At 44.1% G+C, this 18,266-nt stretch overlaps 1 protein-coding gene across 3 annotated transcripts in view; it reads right to left on the bottom strand.

Annotated features, from left to right (window-relative positions):
• Window positions 1-18,266, bottom strand: part of WDR7 (WD repeat domain 7) — a 380,928-nt gene that overhangs the window by 327,394 nt on the left and 35,268 nt on the right. For all 3 annotated transcript variants that reach the window (XM_088476453.1, XM_088476451.1, XM_088476452.1), the window contains 3 exons: window positions 9,192-9,440; window positions 6,430-6,650; window positions 728-923 (listed from right to left, as the gene is read on the bottom strand). In XM_088476453.1, the coding sequence (XP_088332579.1) occupies window positions 728-923; window positions 6,430-6,650; window positions 9,192-9,440 (666 nt within the window). The remainder of the gene's footprint in view (window positions 1-727; window positions 924-6,429; window positions 6,651-9,191; window positions 9,441-18,266) is intronic.

The following is an 18,266-nucleotide window of genomic DNA, read 5'->3' as shown; positions in this document are numbered from 1 at the left end:
GAAAGCTGATCCAACGGCCAATGAATGTAATAACTTACAGTAGCAGCTTCATCATTACTTACAGAACACAATCCTTCCTAATGAAAACAGAACTGATGACAGCAGAAGTAATCAGTTATAAGCAATACCATCCAAACTCACCCATTATATACAGGAATTCATGAATATAATACATCATTATAATACATCACTAGCTCTGCAAAATTATCTGCGATACAATGCACATTCAGTCTCCAGTTGTGAACCTTTACTGACATAGTGCTCCCACTAGGCTGTTTTAGAGGGGCGCCGTGCTCTCCCCTTTTAGCGGCCCTGATCCTAGGCCGCAGTGTCCCGCGGGTGGGAAAAGTTGAGGTGACCGATCACCGTCCGGTGAATAGACGCCGTGCGCATGCGAACTGTGTCTATTCACCATGATGAGAGAGCTTGGGAGGAAGCCCAGCACCTCCGTAAGTGCTGAGCAAGCCCCCAAGTGACAAATTGTGGGTGTGTCACAAGGACACGCTACCCTCCCCAATCGGCCACGCTCCCTTTTCTAGCGTGAACACTACCGAAACGCCTACCTTTCACAGACCAGCCACTGGAGTTATTAGTAATAAAACAGTTTTATCAATGAAAATAATGACATAGATCTGTTTCTACAGGGACAGAACCTTCCCAAACACAAGCAGCCTGGCCGGGACCAGATGTTGCTACTGAAAGGGCTAAGCTGCAGAAATGACATTACCGGTATCCATCTGCCAGACGTAGACGGAGCCATCTGCGCACCCGACCACGAGGTAGTCGTCCGATGGTCGCCACTTTATGACTTGTATGGGAAAGAGGTGGCGCGAGGCCAGCATGATGCACTTCCTCTCCCTCAGGCTCAGAAGGCCGACCGAGTGATCACTGGCCACCGAGCAGATACAGTGCTGCACCCGTGTCTGCAATATAAAGCAGGGCTCATTCACATACGGTCTTGTTCAAGATTATATACATACATGTATATTACACACTGTAACTGAAAAGCTTATATTTAACTCAAAGGTCCTGATTGGACAGAAGTTTGTGTTTGTGCCAATAAAACCAGGCAGAAGTTTGAACGTACAGACAGTTTGCCTTCAAGCCTGATATAATCACCATGCTCTGTTTCAGTCCTCTCAGCAGGTGTTTATCGGATACCCCTTTTACACCAAAATCCTGCATCTGACCAGGGATTTGGAAGACCATTCCTACCTGGGACAGATGCCGTTCACATTGCAACTCTGACCCAGGTTATTCCCAGATCGGCCCAATTACATGGCACATGGATGCAGTGTAAAGTTTTCTGCCGGGGCTTGGAGAGGACATTATCTCACAGTGCCGGTGAGCTGGCTCTTACTATGCTGTAAACGGGAGCCGGATCGGATGACACTGCCCCGTGACGCGGGTCCGACCCTGCATGCTTCCCGGGTTGGATTGCCGACAACACTGACGGGTTATTTTTCGTGGACCAGTTTACACTGAGCCACGACCTGTGTTGACACAGCAATAACCCGGTTGCTTAGCCAGTGTATCTGCTGAGCAGATAGTGTGACTAAAGGTAGGTACACACTATAGAGATATATCTGATCTGCAGAGGACAGTCGTTCATACACACTTAACGACCATCATCTGCATGCTGCTGTATGTCGGGCCTGTCTGGGGGAGGGGAGGGAGGGCGTGGCTCAATCGCGGAAGGCGTGGCCACGCCCCCTTTGGCGAAAAAATAAAAAAATAATTTGCGTCGCGTTGCTGCGCGCTGGGGAGGGGGGACGCTGTGTGCCTCTCAGCTGGGCGCACAGCCAATGGTGGGCGTGATCAGCGTGATCGCTCCCCCCCTTTGGCATAAGAGACTGCTCCAGCTGCTGCTTTTACCTGCTTAATTGATAATGAAATAACGAGGGAATAGCCCACACCTGTCCATGAAATAGCTTTTGAGTTGATAGTCCCATTACTTTTGGCCCTTAAAAAGTGGGAGGCACATATAGAAACCGTTGTAATTCCTACACCGTTCACCTAATTTGGATGTAATTACCCTCAAATTAAATCTGAAAGTCTGCAGTTAAAGCACATCTTGTTTGTTTCATATCAAAGCCATTGTGGTGGTGAATAGAGGCCAAAATATGAAAATTCTGTCAATGTCCCAATATTTATGCACCTGACTGTAAGGATTGATATACAAGGGCAGGGCTCAGTTATGTTTAAGCAGATCCGGGAGATTTATCAAAGCTTGGAGAGAGAAACAGTAGAGAGCGCTAAAGTGGAGAGAGATAAAGTACCAACCAATCAGCTCCTGTCATTTTTCAAATACTGCCTGTAAGATGACAGTTATAAGCTGGTTGGTTGGTATTTTATCTCTCTCCGAGCTTTGATAAAACTCCTCCTAATCTATTTAGCCTGTATCGGATATCCATTACAACACTGAAGACGTGGGAGGAACTAGAGACTAATGGAGTGGAGGGGTAATACTTTAATTAGTAACACAGCTGTATTGGAATGTTAAATGAACAATGTAATTTACCCTCTGTACAAATCTTAGCACTGGATTAGTGATCCACTAAAGTGTCCATGGGCAGATTAAGTTACCTAATGCAGCCAGCAAATAATGACTTCCCATTGCTTGGAGAAGTCCATAGTAGAGCAATCTAACTTGGCATTGGGTGTTAACTGGTGGAACGGTGAGCATTACACACAGTTCAGGGCTGGCTGGACCAAGTCACCAGCCCAAAGGGGACGCTGGCTGCAAGAAGGCTTACGTCACACTGAGATATCAGAATTCAGATCTTTTCTCCTACAGCAGAGTTTACGGAAATGATCATTTGTGCAGTGTTGTCCCAATATTTAAAGAGATGTTAACATTTTGTGACTATTAGGGTTATTCAATATAGGAGCGAAAACATCGTTTTTGCATTAATATCGGAGCTATGAAGTCATTATCGGAGGTTTTACTTTTACACCGTATTCAATTTCAAAGACTTATCGCAGTTTTGAAAAGTCTTTGATAAAAAACGGGGATAACTTTTCACCACTGAATAGGTGTCGAAAAAAAGTGCAGAATTGGGGTTTAAGGGTGCAGGCTTAAAAAAAATAGCCTGCACTCCTGAGAATGACATTAAAAAAAGAACTGTGTCAAAAAAAAGTTTTAAAAAAAAAAATAGGGACACCCCAAAAAATTAATTAAAAAATTGGGGTGAAAAAAAAAAAGGGAAAAAAATTGATTATCAATAGGGAAATAGGTTCAGGGCTATTCTGCATGTATGCGGCAGGTGTTTTCTAGAATAGATTTATAGCGGCAGGTGCACAAATGCAGAACTTTTAAAAACTTACTTTAAGGACTTAAAAATATGTTAGTACCCATTTTCATGTACCCCAAATTTGATGGGACCACTTAAAAAAACGAAAAAAATAACCTAAGTGCTCTTCTGCATCACTTCTTCAATGTCTGGAAAAAAACACCTGCTGCATCTATTTAAATCCCGAATTTCAATTATAGGCTAAAACGGGGGTACCCATAGTGATCCCCCATGTTTTTACAACTTTAGGGGGGTTCTTACAATTTTTTTAAGGAAAAATTCGTAACTTTACGCAAATCCAACTTCGGAGGATCCCGTTTTCGTTAATTGTAAATTGAATACGGGGATAAGCGGGAGCGCGCCCGATACTTTAACGCAGGTAAAAACTCTGATATGAAACGTTAACTTCGACAGTGAAGATAACGTTTCATATTGAATACCCCTCTATATGTTGTCAGGTATGTCACAGAAAGGGCTCAGATTTATCTAAAACGTGCCTGTCACTAACATGTACATCTACACAGGAGGTGGAAGCCACGTGTCAGACTGGATAAAAGAATTCATCTAACAGTACAAACTTGTCTACAGATAATAATCTAGGTGCTGTGTGTGTTATATACAGTATAATCACAGAACATGCCGAGCATAAACCTTTATATAGATATTTGGTATTACACAACTCATCGTGAAACTGCTTTATGAAACAATAGGACGACACATGCTTCGCTTCATAACAAAACTACCGCTAAATAAAAGACAGGTCATCTCATTAGTCCATAATCTGTATAAAATATGGACACGGAACTAGTCTGTGGCTTCTAATAAAAATATAGGTTACATCAGTACATACATATAATCCTATACACACCGCTTCATCTTTATACTGCCGTCCTCATTTAACTGGTGTATTCTTCTGCACAGACGATAATTAAAATATATTCATTACATTGTATGTCACCTCCACTATAATGCCAGTTTTGAAACATTCTTTAAGATAGTAGTATAAAGAGTATGTACACTATGGACCTGATTCAGAGCCGCTCGCATCCAGAGTATGCAAATTTCTCAAAGTGACGCCATGGGAAGCGCTCGCTCGCCAAGGCATAAGCACATCCACTTTGGCTGTGCGAGCGATAGCTCTGTGTATGCAGACACCCACTAGAGCACGTCATCTCCAGAAAGTGTTTTAAAACATTGGTACATCGAGCACCATCAGATGCGATCGCAGCGCTTGTGGTTGCCTTACCTTACCGCAAGCACTGCAAGGACTTCAGTGTATATATCAGGCATGTGACGTGTACTGTGACACTGCCAGTTAATTATGCACGCCTTAAAAACGGCGCTGAAACACCCAGGTACGCCTGCGTTCGCTCCTCCACTCCCCCGTTTCCAGTGTCCTGCCCGTAACCACCCACAAACGGCCTCTCCTGTCATTCATTTCACTGGGCTGCCTTTGCTGGGCGAGCGAGCGGGCTGCGATCGGACAGAGTAGTTTGCGAAAGCGCAGAAGGAAGCGTGCGCGTACGCATACCGTCGGGCCGCTTGCGAGCGGCTCTGAATCAGGTCCTATATATACACACACACATTAAAAGATTATTGACCAACAAAGCCATGGAATCAACTTGTAGTGGCCCTTTAAATACCAAGATAATTCAAAGAGACAAAACTGCGCAATGACTTAATGAAGATATATAAAATATTGTTATATTGAATTATGCGGCACAAAAAAAAAAAAAAAAAGCTTCTTGGTAAATATTCTTTATTGATTTTCTCCAATAATAATTAAAGTTCTATGTTACTTTATTCTTGTGGGATTATTTGTCTAGCAGAGAAACTTTTACAGGAACTGCAGAAGATTCTGCATCTCCCGTCCATTACTCAAGTCGCTTAAAAACGCTCGGACGGACACATTATGATGTGATAAATGACATTGCCGAGCTATTTGTGTCATATATTTCTTTATTAACATGAAACAATAAAATAAGTGTGACATGGAGGGAAGAGACTCTGCTTCTGACGCACTGCAATCTATAACAAGGAATTAACTAAAGCTTTTATTTTTAATTAGATGGTATTTAGGGTAATTATTTTTTTTTCCTTATTACAGGCAATAATTGAGATAATCAAATAGAAATCATGCTGACTGCATTAGCCCGGGCTGTGGTTTCAGTGATAGATACACAGAAGGGATAGCAGTGGTTTGCCGCTAATTAACGGATGACAAACTGCTTGCAGGAGGAGACCGAGAAAGGATTGGGCCCTTTTCCTTGTGCAGAATTAGAGCGGGGATCTTTGTGCTAAGATCGAATGAGGACACATTTACATATAGCCAGAAGAATAGGTATTCTCTCTTTGCAGGTTTACGGTGAAAAAAGACTACACTATCTTACATAGGAGAGAAGAGAACGTTATTAAAAATAAACAACAAAATATTGGCAGTCTAAATTTCAGACTGTAATACCACGAAAAGCAACTTTTGTGGAATTAAAAGATTGACTTTTTGTAAAACGGTCATCTATAGCACAGGGGTGCGCAAGCACTATGCGCCACGCAAGGCTGTTTTTAGTGGCACCCATCGGGTTAGTCCCTTTCCTACTAGTCACACTTAGTTAGTCCCTTTCCTACCCCCCCCCCCCCTACTCCACCTTCTTTACCCACAGAGAAACATCCATTTGGTGCACTAGACCCTCTCCAAACTTTAGAACCCAAGTGTGGCCTTTATAACCAGTGAAGCCGTGGCCTCTGGGGAGTGAACCCTGCCACAGTTAGTCCTGCTCACAGTCTGAATCATGCGTTTGTCTCTGGACTACAAATTATCACCCAGACCTGGGCAAAAAAGAGGACCAGGAAGCCACTAACCGTTTTAGTACCCATCTAGTACTATTTGTATACGTTGGAATGAGGGTGGCACTCCCAAAAACTTTTAGCCATGCAACACATAAAACCACATTTTTAGCTCTTTTGCACAAACCTTTTAGTTAAAATGTGAATTTGAACGCGCTCGTTTTCAATATGGAACTAAAAACTTTTTTTTGGGGGGGGGGGGGGGTTGGGGGGAGTAAAGAAAAAACATCTGGAGATACTGGCAGCCCACGATGGGAACACATTGGCATTTTCCTTTATGCGGGGTACTTACACTGCAGCTGTCTGGGGGCACAAGTAGCTGTGTGATTTCACCCCCGTGTACACAGAAGATATGTTTCATCTCCCCAGAGAAGATGTCCCACACAATTACAGAGAAGTCGACTCCTCCTGATATGAGATAGCGCTGGTCATAGCGGGCGGACACTTGGTGAGGGTACAATAAGCAGGTCACCTTGTTTCTATGACCGCGCAATGTTCTGTGTGGAGGCCAACCTAAGAAATGAGGAAAACATACATTACAAACATCAACATGCAACAGTTACGGATTATAAATAAACACTATTAGTGCATATTATGAATGCCCCAGTCTCCCAGGTTCTTACCTAGCAGAACTAACCAGCTAGCTACCCTTCTGTGTGTCTATATGACAATGTCACAAGGTTTGAAAGTCCTAGGAAAGAAACACTAGGATTTTAGGGGTGTAGTAGGTATTACCGTCGGCCGCATGGCCAGCGGTTCAATTCCCGACAGCGGCAGCCTGACAAGGGTGAAGATCCCGATTGTCCTAAAGGTAAGTATAAACGAACCTAATTTAAACCCCTAACCCTCCTTTAGGGTGCCTAACCCTAACCTCCCCACCTGTGCCTAACCCTAATCCATCCTCTAAGTGCCTAAACCTAACCCCCCCTCCCCCGCAGCCTAAACCTAAATCCCCCAGGAGGGTGCCTAACCCTAACCTCCCCTCGCCTAGCCCTCCTGGGGGGGTGCCTAACCCCAAGTTTCCCCGGGAGCCCTAAACCTAACCCTCCGCCCCCCCCAGCGGCTGCCCGCGCCCGGCTTACCTTCGTTTGGTATGCCGGGCGTTGGTCTTCTGGCGTCTGGTTAATGACAGGCGTCGAGTTTTCGACGCCTGTCCACGCCGGGATTAGAAAGTCTGGAAGCCGGCGGTCGGCATTTAGACAGTCGGCTTCCAAACTACATCCCGATTTCAGCAATGTCAGTTCCCTCATACGCTTTAGGGTAAGCGGGTAATTTTTATATTCGCCAGCCTGAGAAGGATCCAAAGTCAGGATCATTTTATACTGTAGGAGTATCCGTATCACCTCCCACTCATTTGCATAGAATGCCTCTGGCTACAGAAAAAGGTGACAACAAATAAGAGGAGAGAGAGAGACTGGGAGGAGGTTCTTGAACAAACGCATAATATATTAGTAGTTTTTGTGGGTTTTTTGGTCGCTAGGTGGTGGTTATTCCAAGACTGTGCTTTTTATGTGCTGGTACCTTTTTTTGGGGGGGGTCTAATTATTCATTCTTATAACGTTCAATAAACAGGAAATTAGTGAAATTATTACAGAAATGAATAAAATATCTGCTGAAGCCACTATAAACCTTGTATCAGCTAACGTTAGGTGAGTACCGGCACCTTACATCAGAGAAAAGAGAAAAGCACGGCTCCTAGAGATGGAATCAGGAACACACTGGAGCGATATCAGCCCGATTTGTCGTTTCTGTCCGAATCGGAATGACATGTTGGCCGGAACGTTCAGTGTGTACGGCCAATCTGTGCACTCCCGCTGTAATTAGTCATATCTTCCGGTTGGCCGTGCTGCACGGCCAACCGGATATTACATGCAGCGCCACGTTCTGTCCTTCATTACATTGTTCTGACGTTTACCGCAGATACAATATATGTCACCCAGTTGGCCGCCATATCGTCATGGTACACATAGTCTAGTGTGTAACTGGCTACAGGGGACTGGTGTTTTGATGTTGCTTGCCAAGGGCTCAGTTGGTTTGCATACCATAATTACTAAATACACAATCTAAGATGCAGGTGGCACAAAGACAAGCTATAACAGATGTTAAACGGACTTAAAATAAACATGAGGTTCTTATTGCACAATTGTGTCAGTCTTCGAGTGAAACGTGTGCACCTACAGATTGGATTGTGTGTTCTTATGGTACTTGCGTTAACAATAATAGTGTTCATTCTAGCACCCTGCACCTGTCAAAACCCGTGCAGTTCCTCTTTCCTGACTGGGATGGCGCTCTATGCTCTGGTGCTTCTAGCACACTCCGCTGATGCAACAAACTTCTGATATATAGACCAGTGTGTACTAGAAGCACCAAAGCATGACATAAAAATTATACATTAGCCTTGAAGAACAAGGGGACAAATGTAATAAGTTTCGTGTGGCAAAGTGACGATTTGTCGTTGATTATGCCGTAGGATTCAAAGTGGCAATTACGTTTTTTTAAAGGCAAAACCAGTTTGGTTTTGACTTTAAAATAAAAATAATGCCACTTTAAATGGCCAAATTGCAAAAAAATCTTTACTTTTGCCAAATCGGAATCTAATCTATTACATTTGCCCTTAGATCTCTTATCATAAGAGAAATTATGAACCTTAACAATAATGGGATTACCAGAAGTTAACACTAGAAGCACATATAACCTCTCTATGGCAAACGAACCTGCTCGCTCACACAGCAAGACGTATATAACGGGAATATGCTGAAAAAGGAGCAAGTTCTAGGGGAGTGTCAGAGTGCAGAGTTTAGTAATACATTGCAGATGGGCAGGAGACTTCGCCACAGGGAACAATGTTCCTGGAGCAGATTTATTTTGTTTACGGTTTAAGTGTACCAAGAACCTCAGGTAAATGCACGGCCAGTGCCAATACACTAACAGGAGACAGAAGGAAACCAGATATATAAACAGCGTCTCCAAGTCCAGGAAATGTCACATATGAGCAGGGGGTGATACGCCAGACCTTGGAGCTACAACACAGCAATGAGTGAAAGGTTCCCCTACCTCTTCTCAGCATGTGTTCCCCCTGCAATAGCTGAACTATCGCGGTCTGTGTGGCGGGGACAATGATTATACTTCCATCTTCCCGACCGCAGACCAGACGCCCGTGAGAAGGAATGTAGACGCTTGCCGTCACTTTCAGCGGTTCTGTGCTGTTTGGCATCACGCTGAGTTGGTCTATAATGCCGGCAGGAAGAGGACTCAGCTTGTCAAAGGCCTCTTGCAGCGAGGTGCTCGTGGTGATTTTTAACCCTGAAAAATAGTAATAATGAGACTTATCAAATGGGGTAAAGTTCTGACAGAACATTCAGGACATGAACAGTGTGCAGGAACATTTAAAGAGCATGTACTGCCACTTTTTAATACCAAGAAGAAGAAAATGCCTACAGATCATTCAGCTAATATACCAGAAGTTCCCAAACTGCGCAATTACAGTGCAGGTTTTAAGGATATAAAATCTTGAGCACAGGTGACTTAATTAGCACCTCAGTCAATTTGATTTAACCATCTGGCTCAAGCATGGATATCCTTAAAACCTGGACTGTAATGTGGGAGTTTGGGAACCTCTGTCACATAGCATAAAATCAGTGATTCCCAACCTCGATCCTCAGCGCACACTAACAGTCCTGGCTTTAGTGATATCCATGCTTGAGCACAGAAGGTTAATAAAAATAACTGAGGCACTAATTAAGTCACCTCTGCTCAATATAGGCTTACCTTAAAACATGGACTGTTAGTGTGCCTTGAGGACTGTGGTTGGGAACCCCTGCCATAAATGGCTCTAGTGTGTATTCTTAACTTTATATGCCTGGATATGCTGTAGTTCTGTCCGTCTTATCTGTCTAACCTTTATTAAGAAGGTGGTGCCTCTCTGACAGTGGAAACCCCAGTTACTGTAAAGCAGGGATGGGGAACCTTTTTTCTGCTGAGGGACATTTTGATATATATACAGTGGTGGCCAAAATTGTGGACACTTTTTGAAATTTGAATGTTTTTCAACTTGGAATGCTTCTAAAAACTATTACACTTCACGCAGTGCAATGATTCATATATCAAATGAAAGGAAATGTAATGCTGAATTCAACACAATAAACAAAGGTCAAATATTTGCATTACAAGGGAAGTTATGCAGTGAAATCAACACTTAGGGTGAAAATCCCTGTGTTCTTATGATGTTACTGTCCTATCAGTATTTCGTTGGGTATCCTTTATTTTTCAAGACATCAGCACAGCGACGTGACATTGAGACAACCAATGATTGGAGCTCTTCCTTCTTTATTATGTGGTGCCATGAGACAATTATAGCCTCAATTTATTGTCTTTTATTGGATGGACGCCTCAGATGTACCAGTTTTTCCAAACAGAACAACAAATATTCTATGGGGTTCAGGTCCGGTCTGTTTCCTGGCCATCCCAGCACCTCTATGTCATTCTCCGTGAACCACTGTTTGCATATCTGTGCATTGTGGCAGGGAGCTGAATCCTGCTGGAAAGAAAATGGGGCATTATCTGGAAATAGATCCCTGATAGAAGGTAGAAGTTTTGGTTGTAGGATGGTGTCAATGTACTTTCTGATGTTCAGTGTGCCATCTATGACATAACGGCGGCCTACAGCATCTGCTGTCATACATGCCCGGATCATAACACTTGTAGGATTCTTTGGTGTCGCTTGAATGCAATCTGGATAAACCTCTTCCCCAATGCGACGTCTTCGATATTTTCTCCCATCACTGCCTAATATCGATATCTTAGTTTCGTCACTCCATATCACTTGTTACCACTGACCTTCTGTCCATGCAATGTGTTCTTTTGCCCACTGTATACGTTTCTGCCGCTGCTTTTTATTCAGCAATGGCTTTTTTCAGGGAATCCTACCTTTTAGGCCAACCTCCGTTAGTCTTCTCCGTTCCGTTCTTGCACTGACAAAAACACCAGTTGCACTCAGTTTACTGCTAATGGCCGCAGATGACATCCATCTGTCCCTGACGCAAATTCGCTTTATTCTCCTATCATAACAGCTGTTGTGCACTTTTTCTGGCCTTTTCCTTCTTTGTTTTGTATAGATTGTGTTTCCTGATAGCGTAAACAAAACTTTCGTACTCCTGATGTTGTCACATTCCCACCAATTTTAACACCGCAATCCTGGATCACGTCGCTGTGCTGATGTCTTGAAAAATAAAGGATACCCAACGAAATACTGATAGGACAGTAACATCATAAGTACACAGGGATTTTCACCCTAAGTGTTGTTCTCACGGCATAACTTCCCTTGTAAAGCAAATATTTGACTTCTGTTTATTGTGTTGAATTCAGCATTACATTTCCTTTCACTTGATATATGAATCATTGCACTGCATGAAGTGTAACAGTTTTTATAAGCATTCGAAGTTGATAAACATTCAAATTTCAAAATGTGTCCGCAATTTTGGCCAGCAGTGTATATACCATTATTTGAGGGCCCGATGCAGGCCAAGCCCGTCCGTGTGATGTCATAAGGGAGTGGGCCACAATCGCCGTTCTAGGCACCCTTCTAGCCAGATGAGGCTAGCATAAAAAAGCTCAGAGGGCCAGACCAAATGATTCCGCGGCCTTATGCGGCCCCCAGGCCTGAGGTTCCCCATCCCTGCTGTAAAGTGTGGCTAGTCACCATGGTAACAGGGTTATTCCGTGTCAAATCAACACACTGAGTTTACCTCACCAACTCAGATATTGATAAAATTTGGTATATGGAGAGTATATATGTAGTCTAAGAAAAATACAAAATATTATTTAAATATATCATGCCGTTTCCAAATGGAAAGTTTTCAAAAATCTGTCCAAAACTCACAACCAGCAAATTTTCAAAATCGCCATAGCAGCTCTCCTAATTGAGCTAGAGAGGTGCGAGTGGTGTCATTTTACTGTGTCTTCTATGCCCTTCCCTATGATATACAACACATAAGGCTTTGTGAGGAAACACTTTCCCCAAACTCAAATTTTTGATCATGATTATCTCAAAAAGTGCGTTGACAAAAAAAGTTCAAAACGTTTCTGGAAATAGTCTATACTAATGTTAAATGTTTGTCAAAATATAAAAGTGGGAGGATAATGGGTTCATAGTTAAAAATAAATTTAAAGCAAGGTAGTTTATTCAAAAAAGCCGGGTGTATTACAAGTAGTAATAGGGAATAATAGATTTGATGGCTTCATTAGTTTAATTACATAAATCAAGTTAAATAGAAATACTTGACACTCTATTAGTCAGTCAACAATGTTAGCTGAAGATAATTTGACAATGCCTCAGTGGTTTTTAAAGTGTCATCAGGAGACAGGACATAAAATCTTCCAGTTGGAGTTATAGGGTCGACTTTGCATAAAAGACATCTATTAGAGGTATCCATAGTACATCAGGCTTCCTTGGATAGAAGAATGATGGTGGTGAAGGTCCAGCCGGATGAAGGAAGGTCACTTTTAATTCGTCTTCGTGTTTGTCCATCACATAAGCAAGCCACCATTTCTTGTTATACACTACGGATATATAGCCATTTATTTGTGTCAACTGGAGTTTATCTAGAGATTTTTGAACGAATACCGTAGATGATGCTGTAGCCTTAGAAAGGTTTTCACAGATATTATTAATGTACTTGACTGAACAGGTATAAAAACATAATACTGTTGTGTTCCCTGAATAGTTACTGACTGGCTGAAACGATCATTCAAAAATGTTTCGGACTCAATGTAGTCTTCTTGCGTTGTGAACGTCAAAATTAAATTCCAGATATATTTTCTACTGCCCAGTCATAAAGTTGGAGAAGTTTGAGGATTTGGTTCTCATATGGAGGTTGTAGACTGGCTCTAGCTGCCTGTGCCACCAACTCCATCACAGGGGCCCTTGCCACGCGCTGTGGGCCTGCAATACTGAGCACGTTTCCTGCCCACCGATTCATGAGAACAATGATTCATGAGCATGATTCATAGACAATGCATTAACATTATTGAAGATCATTATTTATTTCCTTGCAAGCATTATTCATTGTTTTTAGTTAATAAAGTCATATAGGAACTTTTATAATTAGACCTACAGTATTAGAATTTTTGTAAACTCTCTTAATTACTTTTTGTCAATCTCTACATGTGAGAATATAGAATATCTATTATATATTCTCACATGTAGAGATTGACAAAAAGTAATTAAGAGAATTTACATTTACCGTATATACTCGAGTATAAGTCGACCCGAATATAAGCCGAAGTACCTAATTTTACCCCAAAAAATTGGGAAAATTTATTGACTCGAGTATAAGCCTAGGGTGGGAAATGCAGCAGCTGGTAGTGCCCCCAGTAGTAATCCCCCCTGGTAGTGCCCCCAGTATTAATCCCCCCCTGGTAGTGTCCCCAGAAGTAATCCCCCTCAAGTAATCCCCCTGGTAGTGCCCCCAGTAGTCCTAATAAAAATTAAAAAAAACAATTACCTGAAACCCCGCTCCTGGTCCCGCCGCTGCTATCAGCTCCTCCGGCCGCTTTGCATTATGGGAGAGACGTCGTCATGACGTCTCTCCCATTACCCACTGTGGGAGCCGGAAGATGGCTCCCGCAGTGGGAGCAGCAGCAGCCGATGAGAGTCTGACAGAGTCTCATCGGCTGCTGATTACAACAAACACACAGCTGCCGGCTCCAGCGGCTGTGTGTTTGGCAGTGTGTAGTGCTGACCGAACTCCGTCCGGTCAGCGCTACACACGCGGTGCAGCTGTGTCACAGAGACACAGTCTGCACCGCGGCCCGCATGGTACGCTACTCAGCGGCGTACCATGCGGGCATGACTCGAGTATAAGCCCAGGGGGTGCTTTTTCAGCACAAAAAATGTGCTGAAAAACTTGGCTTATACTCGCGTATATACGGTAATTAAAATACTGAGTGTTGGGCTAATTTTAGTTGTTCCCTCATATAATTGGATTTAAAAGTAGGCCCTGATTTTTTCAAACGTAGTGCCAACTACTGTTTAAAATTATTTTTAACTATGAGCCCATTATCCTCCCACTTTTACATTTTGACAAACATTTAAAAAAGTATAGACTTTCCAGCCCCGCACTGCACACACTGCACCCATATTATTTTAGACTTACCTGTCCGTGGTCACACGTCGGCTGTCTGCGCTGCTCAGAACACCGGAAAATGGCCGCCGCGGCCATTTTCCGGCGTTATGCGCATGCGCAGTAGACTCTGGGCACACTCTAGTGTCCGGAGTCTACTAAGGCTCCGGTGGCTGGCTAGCCGCGTCAGTTGGCTGTCGGCCACCGGAGAGAGAGGAGGGGGAGTGCACACGGGTCCCCTCCTCTCTTAAAATGCCCCTGGCCGGTGGGGTAAAATTTTAACAAAAAGTGTGTTGATTTGACCTGGAAATGCCCAACAGTAATGTCCTGTATAAGCTTCTATCATGACAAGACACTCTATGCCAGGGGTCTTCAACCTTGGCCCTCCAGCTGCTGTGGAACTACACATCCCAGCATGCACTGCCATAGTTTTAGCATGCAGTTATATCAAAAAGGTGGCAGTGCATGCTGGGATGTGTAGTTCCACAGCAGTTGGAGGGCCAAGGTTGAAGACCCCTCTATGCTTTGCATTGCAACTTTCCCATATAATAAGATGTACTGTAGATAGTTTTATAACCGTACCCCAATCAGATCTGTAGTAGAAAGGTTAAATGGTAATACTGGCCTGCTTAGTTGCCCTCTAATAAGATCATATCATTAAAACAAATATGTCAAATACAACTTCCCACCAACTACAGTGCCAAATCCGTACATATATAACATTAATGTGTAGGATCATCACAGACAACAATCGCTCTCAAACCACAGCTGGAAAAATCCCAGCTCATCCCATTTTAAGCATTCTAACAAAATGCACCCCAAAGGGAAATGCTCCAGCAGCAATCCGCGGCGCGGAAAGTACAGAGGATGAGAGGAGGGGGAACGTTCTACAAAGGAATATTCTCTAGACATATATACTGCAGCTTACTGATGGTTTAAAATATACATTGCAGGAAAAGCCATAGAGGCTTTCCAAACGTTGAGCTGTCAAAGTACATAAAAATCCAACCATGGGTTTATCAGGGTGTAATTTAATACCAGGAATCTAGAAAATTACACAGCACATAATACCAAGTTGGAAAAAAAATTAAAAAAATCGAAAACTGCAAGTAGCTTTGTATCTGGACAAGTGGTGCATATGGTTTGGGTACGGGATGCCGGCGCTCATAACCCCGACGCTAGCATCCCAAATGGGTTACAATCCAGAAGCCCTACCCCTAAACCTAACTCCCTCCGCAGCCTAAACCTATGCAGCCTAACCCTCTCTCTCTACAGCAGCCTAACCCTAACCCTCTACCTAATGCCTAACCCTCCCCTAACCCCAATACTTACTGTAGGGATATCAGCAGTCAGGATGATGGTGCGGGGGTTCCGAGTGGTGTCGAGACCGGAGCCGGCATTCGAACAGCTGGGATCATAACTACAGCCCTGGATCATGCACATGAGACATGTCAAACACGCGGGCCGCATGCGGCCCAAATAAACATTTTGTGTGGCCCGACAGTGTGGACCTAAATACATATATTTTGCGGCCCAGACCCTGGCGCAATCGGAGCTCAGCTCCAATCGGGCAGTGTTTACTGTATTTAAAACTGGGAACGTTGTTCTCTGAAGTGATCAGAGACTAAAGAAGCCTCTGATCGCCTCAGAGGCCAGCGTTCCTAGTGATGCAGTGCGCGGACAATGTCATGACGTCACCCGCGATGAGAGGAGCCTTCGCCTGCTGGATTTAGTTCGGACGAGTCAGCGGCAGTATCTACGCGGGAGTGGACTGGAACAGTGCCCAGCGGCCAGTGTGAAGAGAGGTAAGTACTGCACAGGGGAGTGGGGCCTGTTCAACACTGGGAGGGGGCATAACATAAGGGGTACTACTAGGGGCACACCATAAGGGGCACTACTAGAGGCATTACAGGGGGCACACCATAAGGGGCACTACTAAAGGCATGATTACTGGGGGCACTACTAGAGGCATTACTGGGGGCACAACATAAGGGGCTGTAATACAGGAGGCATTGCATAATGGGCACAACTTCAGGAGGCATTGCATAAGGGGCACTACATTGGTTTTTCTTAATAATAAACCTTTCAAAATTGCATACAAGACTTTTTTCTTGTGGCCCACACACTCTTAGGGGAGTATTCAATTAGATGCGAAAAGTAAGTTTCTGCAGAAAAGTTTCGCCGGTGATGTCATTTCACCAGGCGTAACCTTTTCCCCTTATTCAATTCCACAGACTTTTCACCAGTGCGGAAAGTCAATGCATTGGAATAGGCGAAAAAGATTCGCCTATGAAACTAGGTGGAGAAAAGTGCAGAATTGGGATTTTGGGGTGCAAACTTGCGAAAACCACCCTGCACCCTTGGGACAGCTCCCCAAAAAGTAAATTGTGTTAAAAAAACCCTTAACAGCCCAAAAAAAAAACTTTCGTTTTCGGGCCGAAAAAAAATAATCAAAGTTGGGGGACAAACTAAAAAAACTAGCGAAATAGACTCCAGGGTGGTCCCCAAGTATACCCCAGGTGTTTTTAAGATTGCAGGTGTTTGCGGCAGGTGGATTTTTTACGTTTTTTAAAACTTCACTTTAGCAACTTTAAATTATGCCTGCACCCACTTTCATTTACCCCAAATTTGCTAGGACTACTTTTTTCTTCCAAATAAACTGCTAAATGCTATTCTTCACCACTTCTGCAAAGATGTAATTAGCAGCTATTGAGAGCATTTAAGTACCCCAAATACCTTCAGCAGGGCTATTCGGGGGTATGTATACTGATCCCCAATGTCAGTGCATCTTTTGGGGGGTGTCAGGCTGATTTCCCCAAAGCTGACAGCACTTTTCGCTGGTTTCGAATTTGCTGGGTTCCGTTTTCGCTGATTTGGAATTGAATATGGGTATAAGCGGGGATGAGCGCGATAATTTTCCACATGGAAAACCAGCGATGCCGACGAAAAGTCCGGCATGCGAAAAGTACGGGACTTTTCGCGGCTAGTTGAATATGCCCCTTAGACCTTTAATAATCGGCGCTGTTGGTATTTTGAGTTTGACATGCCTGATATGCATGTATGTTTTACATGCAGGGTAAATACTGGCTGCATCAGCATGTAGCCCACTAATGCTGGACAGATACAATTTTACATGCAATTTAGATTTGAGTTTGGACACACTGCTCCCAGATCGAAATCTCTCTGCTCATTTTAGATCATCCCCAAAGCAGCACAGATTTTGGCAAGGTGCAAAGTTATGCTTTTTTTTTTCTATTTTGCTTTGCTTCCAACTCAAAATCAGCCCACAGTGTGCACAAATTCAGTGCTCGCACTTACGCGTTATAGTGTGGCCTTTATGCACATATTGACAGTGAGCACCGTAGTTTTCCAAAATGAGTGGGTCCTGGTGATGTGCTGTGATGACCTATATGTCCTGGCTGTGCACACCGCAGCCAACAGCGATCCTGCAGTGCCTCCCCAATCAATCGCTCACTGAGGCCTTCCTACCACCCTCTCTCTGCTAGCCAGCGCTCAGCAATTTGTATCCATCTCCCCAGGCTCTGCATCCTCCTCCCCAGGCTCTGCATCCTCCTCCCCAGGCTCTGCATCCTCCTCCCCAGGCTCTGCATCCTCCTCCCCAGGCTCTGCACCAATTCAACCCGGTCTTTGTCACCCATCTCCCCGTCTGCCACCCATGACCGTCCCGGCTGTAGCAGCATTGTTGCCCCCATCATGACGGTGGTGCCAGCCGCCTCCAGCAGCATGGGGCGGTGTACACACGTCATCGTGAGCCCTATCCCTGACTACTGCAGCCAGCTGGCTCTCTGCATGCAGGAGGCCCGGGAGGTGGACACTTCCCAGGTCAGGTGGGAGCTGGAGCTCAACACTGGGGAGCGAAGGGACAAGCTGGAGCTCATGAAGCTAGAAGTGGACAACAGTATCCCAGACGCCGCATTCGTGGAGGCCAAAGTGGTAGGGCTGGAGGAGACGGCTCTGGTGATGCAGACGGGGGCACCCAGCTGGAGGA

Source organism: Taudactylus pleione, unplaced genomic scaffold (genome assembly GCF_031769625.1).
Source record: "Taudactylus pleione unplaced genomic scaffold, aTauple2 ptg000189l, whole genome shotgun sequence".
In the NCBI taxonomy this organism is placed as follows: Eukaryota; Metazoa; Chordata; class Amphibia; order Anura; family Myobatrachidae; genus Taudactylus; species Taudactylus pleione.
The sequence above is the reverse complement of the archived record's forward strand: the minus strand, read 5'-3'. Positions and strand labels throughout refer to the sequence as shown.